This window comes from Anastrepha obliqua, chromosome 3 (genome assembly GCF_027943255.1).
Source record: "Anastrepha obliqua isolate idAnaObli1 chromosome 3, idAnaObli1_1.0, whole genome shotgun sequence".
NCBI lineage: Eukaryota > Metazoa > Arthropoda > Insecta > Diptera > Tephritidae > Anastrepha > Anastrepha obliqua.
The window spans coordinates 1,715,539-1,722,408 of record NC_072894.1 but is presented as its reverse complement, the minus strand read 5'-3'; the positions used below and the strand labels follow the sequence as shown (position 1 = coordinate 1,722,408).

The 6,870-nt window shown below is 37.0% G+C and overlaps 3 protein-coding genes across 3 annotated transcripts; 1 reads left to right on the top strand and 2 right to left on the bottom strand.

Moving 5' to 3' along the window:
• Positions 1-2,569: 2,569 nt before the first annotated feature.
• On the bottom strand, positions 2,570-3,552 carry LOC129240932 (39S ribosomal protein L46, mitochondrial). Its single transcript, XM_054877007.1, has one exon. The coding sequence runs from the start codon at positions 3,450-3,452 to the stop codon at positions 2,631-2,633; it is 822 nt and encodes a 273-aa protein (XP_054732982.1). The 5' UTR covers positions 3,453-3,552; the 3' UTR covers positions 2,570-2,630.
• Positions 3,553-3,612: 60 nt separating this feature from the next.
• On the top strand, positions 3,613-5,038 carry LOC129242553 (DNA polymerase delta subunit 2). Its single transcript, XM_054879249.1, has one exon. It carries the CDS (start codon positions 3,707-3,709, stop codon positions 4,994-4,996), a length of 1,290 nt encoding a protein of 429 aa, XP_054735224.1. The 5' UTR covers positions 3,613-3,706; the 3' UTR covers positions 4,997-5,038.
• LOC129242554 (U6 snRNA-associated Sm-like protein LSm8) lies at positions 5,017-5,468 on the bottom strand. Its single transcript, XM_054879250.1, has one exon. The coding sequence runs from the start codon at positions 5,360-5,362 to the stop codon at positions 5,072-5,074; it is 291 nt and encodes a 96-aa protein (XP_054735225.1). The 5' UTR covers positions 5,363-5,468; the 3' UTR covers positions 5,017-5,071.
• Between the last annotated feature and the right edge of the window lie 1,402 nt (positions 5,469-6,870).

Genomic DNA, 6,870 nt, shown 5'->3' with positions numbered 1-6,870 from the left:
TATTTGTGGTGTGCGTCTTGATGTTGTTTCACAAATGGAGGGACCCACAGTTTCAAGTCGACTCCGAACGGCAGATATTTTTATGAGGAGCTTTTTCATGGCAGAAATACACTCGGAGATTTGCCATTGCCTGCCGAGGGGCGACCGCTATCAGAAAAATATTTTTATTAATTTTGGTTTCACCGAGATTCGAACCAACGTTCTCTCTGTGAACTCCGAATGGTAATCACACACCAACCCATTCGGCTACGGCGGCCGAACATTAAGTGAGTAAAAATAATTATATACTTTATATATACATTTATGGTGAGCGGTGATATTCTTCGCCAAATGGAGGGGCCTACAGTCTTTTATGAATGGCTTTTTCATGGTTGAAATATACTCGGATTTCTTCGGGTCATCCCGAATAATGGTCACGTATAAGCCATTTGGGTTTCGGGGCGCATTGGTGTTTACTGGTTGTGGAGGCCAAGTTGCTTTAGCTAACATCGCATTTATGCTTTTGTTACAAGCATATACGTATTTTTTTTTTTTTACTGTAGGTGGCGTCTTCCTAAAACAGTTTGTTTATTTGTTTATATAAATATTACATAGTAAGACTGAGGTCTTTTAATAGTACTTCAACAATATATGTAACTGGAGTATTTTTAACATACAAGTTTCTTAATCTAAATTTTACACCAGTTCATTTACAAATCAATCCAATATGTTTAACCTAACTATACTAATAAGAAGAAATGAAGCAGTAGGAAAAGAAAAGAAGGATTTAGAAAAGAAAAAACAAAAGTAGTAATTAGAGAATGTAGAGAATTTAATGCAATCAAACACGTTTAAAGTAATTATAGACTTATGCCTTGAAGTTAAATCTGTTAAGTCCAGCCTTCACAGTGTCGGGTAATGAATTCCACACTTTAACAGCGTTAATGAAAAATAATCTGGATGATGCTAGGTAATTAAATTTTGGAACGATGAATTTGTTGTGTCTGCGAGACCTTACTGGTATCAACTTTTCTGTCAGATATGGAGGAGATTTGAATAATGTAAGTTTGTACAAAAATATGCAATTTCGAGCAGACAAATAACTGTTAAGGCAACATCCCAGTAACTTTGATCGCCAGGCAGAGATATGGTCATATCTACCAATCCCATATACATACCGCGTGGCGTTATTAAATGCCACATTAAGTTTATGGCAAGATGTGGAGTCGAGTCTGCTGTATACCACCTCAGAGTAGGTAATAAGAGGCATATCTAGCTGGAGAACTAATTTGCGGCTCGTTTTCTCTGGCGTGAATGTTGCAGAGACTCTTAGCTTACGCAATGTAGCATAAATATTCCCCACAACCCTATTTATATGGTCAGCACCGGTAAGTTTCGTGTTAAGAATAAACCCCAAATTTTTTACCTTATCCATAAAGGTAAGGGAACTTGTACCTATCCACAATTTAGGGATATTGTCAACTGGCACCGTACTATTACATACATATATGTATGTAGGTAAGACATATGACTTTGACACGTTCAAACATAGTTTTCATTAGCCCATACAGAAATAGCAGACAAATCACTGTTTATTTTGAAACATAAATCTTCAACGAGACCAATACGACTGGACAAGTACAATTGTATATCATCAGCATACGCATGGACATTCACGTACTGACAAACGATAAAAACATCATTGACAAAAAGACCGAATAAAAGTGGACCAAGGATAGACCCTTGCGGAACACCAGTGTCCTACGTATCTACACTGGGATGTTGATATACTGGTCTTGACCTTCTGCGTTCTGTCTCCAAGGTAGCTGGCCATGAGCTTCACCGCACTGTCTTTGAAGCCGAAATAGTGTTTAAGCTTCAAACATAACAATTTGTGATCCACTGAGTCAAATGCTTTAGAAAAATCAAGTAAACAAAGTAGAGTCAAGTCTCCGTTGTCAAAACTAATTCTAATATCATCTAGTATTTTAACCATTGCAGTCGAACAACTGTGACTTTGTTTGAAGCCAGATTGTAGTGGAGAGAGTAGACGATTGTTCTGTACATATGATGAAATTTGCGTCGCAAACTTTGGAAAATGTGGGCAGTATGCTGACAGGTCTATAGTCACCAGCCTATAGCCTTCTTCCATACTGCTAGGAAACATGAACTAGTCAAGCAATGGTTTATTATATGGGTCCTATTATATGTATATTGGATGACTATACGGACAAATTTTATTTTTTGTTTTAACTTTTGATACTTTAGCAGATTTAGTTTCTTAGAAGTAGGGTAGTGCAAAATGGACTCGAGCTATTCCTTTTGAATATTTAATTGATAAAAATCGAAAACTTTCACAGCACCACAATCCCCTTAACTATGTTCTCATCAAAATTTGATCTCTTGAATTATGTAATTTTTGAACTTAACTTAATTATACTTATTACCACGAATGGGTGATTCTATTATTCTTGACCTGATACCACAGACAAGTATGTATGTATTAACTAGTAAATCCAACTTTCTCTTGGAAAAAAATACTCTTAATTTAATAAAACAAATAAAATGTAGAAATATAAAAAAACTAGTGTTCAATTAAAGTGAAATTTATTTGTTTGTGTTAAAAACTAAGCATATTATGCATATGTATGTTACAGGAGAAACTTTCGTATGCTTTCAGTATAATCAGTATTTTTAAGTTTTTCTTCCAAAACTGGCTTAGTTAGCCATTCGTACTTTTTTGCAATTGCCTTGTCTATATCACCACCACGCAGATAAGCTCGGTAAAAGAAAACTTTAGCACCAGCGCTCCTTTTTCGCATATCAACAGGATATTTATACTTGTAAAATCCACAAGGCGCGTTACTGTAAAAATTAACTTGCAACTGCGTACCACATTTCTCACGTAGCACACGTTCAGCAGCCTGTCGCATTGTCTCACCATCATGACGAAGCCCTTGAGGAAGCATCCGGTGTGCTTTTGTGTTTAATACTTCCTCGATAACAAGATATAACGTTTCCTCTAAACAACGGTCAGTAGAAGTAGTTGTGTTTGCTACGTCATCTGGCGTAGAACGAAGTGCTGTTTGAAAGTTTTTCAACTCTTCTGAATAAGCATCTTTTAGATCTTGTGCTGTCATTTTGGAAGAGCTATCATCGAGGTCCACCTCCATTTCCCCTTTTTTTATTAATTCACTTTGAATTTGGTCACGTTCATGTTTCAGTTCATAGTCCGATTTTAAGCTGTTCTCAAATTCTACGCGCCACAGGTGCTCCTGAAATTCCCGTTCTAAATTGGTTAAACTTTTAGACACGATAGGTAAACGTTCCACCAGAACGGATGCGTACAAGTCCCAATTTTCTGTAGATTCAGTTGTAGAACTCGACGACATTGGAAGCACTGTGCCCCTTGGATTACTTTTAAGCAATCTGATGGGGGTGAATGGGGCAAGTTTTGTTATTTTCCGGAACATTTGGGTTTGACTAATTAACAATACTTTTTACTAAAGCACTTAATAAGTCGTCTCAATACTTTTTCCTTAGCCTTGCTACAATGCCATGTTATGTGACAAGACATCATCAGCTGTTTTCAACAATTCAGTAGAAGGTGAATTGCAAACAAAAAGAAGAAGAAACAATTTTCCCGGGCAAACACACACTTTCGAGTTTAGTTTAAGTGATACATTTTCGTGATATAAATAATCAATTTATTCTATTATTACTAATAATGGGATCCCGCAGCAAGACGGAGTACGAAGACTTCTCCAGTAAATATCGTGTGTCTTCTTTTGATTACAACAAACAGTATTCGCACTTTTATGCTCATCGTTTGAGAGAGATGACATCTCTCCTCCTAACTCGCGTGGAGGAACAGTGGGGCAACAGTCACTCCGTAAAAAAACTTTGCGTGTTACGGGAGGAACAAACCGAGCAATGCATAATTATCGGTACGATTTACAAACATCAAAACCACAAACCAAGCATATTACGCGAAATTTCCGAAGAAAATCAACTGGCTCCTCAGCCGCCTCGTAAATATTATGCTGATCTTGAAGATAAAATAATTCTTGAAGATGAACTTCAACGTGTTCGGCTATGCGGTAAAGTGGATGGTCGCTATTTAGCATCAGGGGTCGCGTGCGCTGTTTTGGGATGTATTGAGGAAGATGGTCGTTTCGTTGTTGAAAGAATTTTATTTTATGAAGCAGGTCCGCAGAAACCTTTGCGCAATTATTGTCAAGGCAGAAAACTAGTTCTTATATCGGGTATAGACTACTCCCAAGTACATAATTATGTCGATTCTTTGAATCTGTTCCAACACTGGTTATGTGGCAATGTATCTGGGAATTCATGCACTGGAATAACTCGTGTAATTATAGCGGGAAATTCCGCACGGACGTCGTCAGAAGAACATCAAACTACATCTTTACAAGCTCGAAGCACAGAAAATAGTGGAGCCGTAGCAGCACTGCGCACATTAGACAGTTGGTTTGCTTGTTGGTCGAAAAGTGTATTCATCGATTTAATGCCAGGGGCACACGATCCAGCCAACTTTATGCTACCCCAACAGCCGTTCCACAAATTTATGTATCCCGAATCATCTAAAAATGCCTCTTTTCGCAGTGTTTCCAATCCATATGCTTGTGCTTTAGACAGCATTCAAATAGTGGGATGCTCGGGACAGAATGTACACGATCTTATAAGATGTACAATGATTGAGCAACCATTGGAGGCACTACGAAGCACTCTAGTTTGGGGGCATATAGCTCCGACGGCGCCCGACACTCTTGCTTGCTATCCATATGTTAATAGTGATCCGTTTATTTTGTATGAATGTCCCCATATATATTTCGCAGGAAACTGCGACACATTTCAAACGGACTTACAAAAAGGCCCCAAAGGACAAATAACAAGATTGATTTGCATTCCAAGCTTTTGCAAAACTCAAAGCATTGCCGTAGTTAATTTGGACTCGCTTGATTGTAAGGAAATTAAATTTAATATAGATTCTGAATAAAAAATAATAAAATAAAACACTTATATACAGCTTCATACTCCATCCATTTGTTTATTCTTTTGTAAAATTAATGACCTAATGTACTACTGGACCTAGAGGCTCCCCACGAATATTACCTAAGTCAAGACGTGCATCAATCTGATCATCGATTAGTCCAATCACTGCGATATTATCTCCGCGTATAATATGTAATCCTAGAACTATCTGTTCGATCCCCGATGTTGTGGAAAAGACTCGCTCATGGGACTCGTCCAGTATCACATTTATTGTTTGATCGAATCCTTTAAGCGTGCCAATAAAATTGCGTCCATCCGCAGTTATTATAGACACTGTATGATTTATATAGGCTTCCAAGCCTGATGCCATTTTAAGATTTAAAGTTTCCTTGAAATTCTAAAGATTGTCGACAATTTTACCAAGATTCTACAGAAACGTATTGTAAACAAGAGCAAAAGAAAACTATATATAATTCTTCTTCATGTAACCAAATCAAAGTTACAATAAGTGAATAAAAAAACTTGTGTTCGATAACAAAATTAGCTATCATCAGCCATCAATCCAAATAAAGAGTGTGAACGAAAATTCTCTCCCAAAGAAAAAGCCGAAATGTTTATCCATCACCTACGAAAACTGGTAGAAGAACACATATTAGCTTTTTTGCATTGTCCAAAAGGATTACCATAAATATACTTTATATAATTTTATTGTTGATAAATTTTCCTTTTTATCGTTTCTGATTATAAAATGCAAATTTACGTTCACATGCTTATAATACGTTCACATATAAGTAGTTTATCTACTTTTTCGTGCTCAACTCCCAATCCATAATTAAAAAGCGAGATTACCCATACAAAATTTCTCTCTCGAAATATGAGATAATAAAATAATCTTATATTACAACCATACGGGTAGATTAATTTTGTGGATGTATTGCTAATTACTGCATATATACTTTTGAACGTACTTTTAACGAGCACCTACCGCTATCGTTAATTGTGAACTGTTCTATGTTCTCATGGCGCATTTTACACTGATTCAAAATGAAGACACATCTTATGGCCTCTGGCGACGATACAGCATGCTTGACTGCGCTTTGTATGTGTTAGTGCAGTCGGGTGGCGTCGTGTCACACATACTTGTTGTCGGTAAAAATCAAAAATTTTAGATATTAGCGTCAAGCACCCGACACGCACACATATAAAGTTCTTGTCAAACAATGCTAGACCGTCATCAGAGGCCATTAGAGTAGGGTAGAGACGACGGACATGCTCCCGTTGCGCTGCATGTTCACCATCTGTGACATGTTGGCGAGCATTTGCCCCACAAATCAAAATATTCTGATTTCCAGCGGGCGCCTATCTAATTTTGTCTTGGTGCTTGAAGTGTGCATATCGATGGAAATATGAGCTTGAAAAAACGAGCTAGTATTATGGCAAATAAGAAATGGAAAATATAAAAAACTCGATTGGATTAAAGTGCTTTAGTGCAGAAATAATTGCTGAAAATGTTTATACTCTTATTAAGTCCAGGGACTGGGGTGAAGTATTTGTCGAGCATTTGAATTTTGAAAGGAATTTTAACGTAGCGGATAACCTCTCGTTTGACGTAGTCGCGTATTTATTTTTGTTTTGTAAATTGCAGGCGTAACCAAATAGAGAATGTTAGTTAACAGTCTCCACGTCCATATACAAACAGTTTTAAGATTCCGACAATTCCAGACAATTTAATAGCTTTACCATATCTTATTCTTCTATTAGCCAATCACTTATCCGTACTTTTCAGCGTTTTGCTCTTTATTTTTATCTCTTTCCCTTTTTCTTTTTTAAACAGGCATAAATAACAAACAATCGCATTATCCGCGTTTATGCTATCCC

Bases quoted from the DNA above. Each gene is read 5' to 3' on its own strand.
- LOC129242553 (XM_054879249.1), top strand. From the start codon at position 3,707: ATGGGATCCCGCAGCAAGACGGAGTACGAAGACTTCTCCAGTAAATAT.
- LOC129242554 (XM_054879250.1), bottom strand. From the start codon at position 5,362: ATGGCATCAGGCTTGGAAGCCTATATAAATCATACAGTGTCTATAATA.
- LOC129240932 (XM_054877007.1), bottom strand. From the start codon at position 3,452: ATGTTCCGGAAAATAACAAAACTTGCCCCATTCACCCCCATCAGATTG.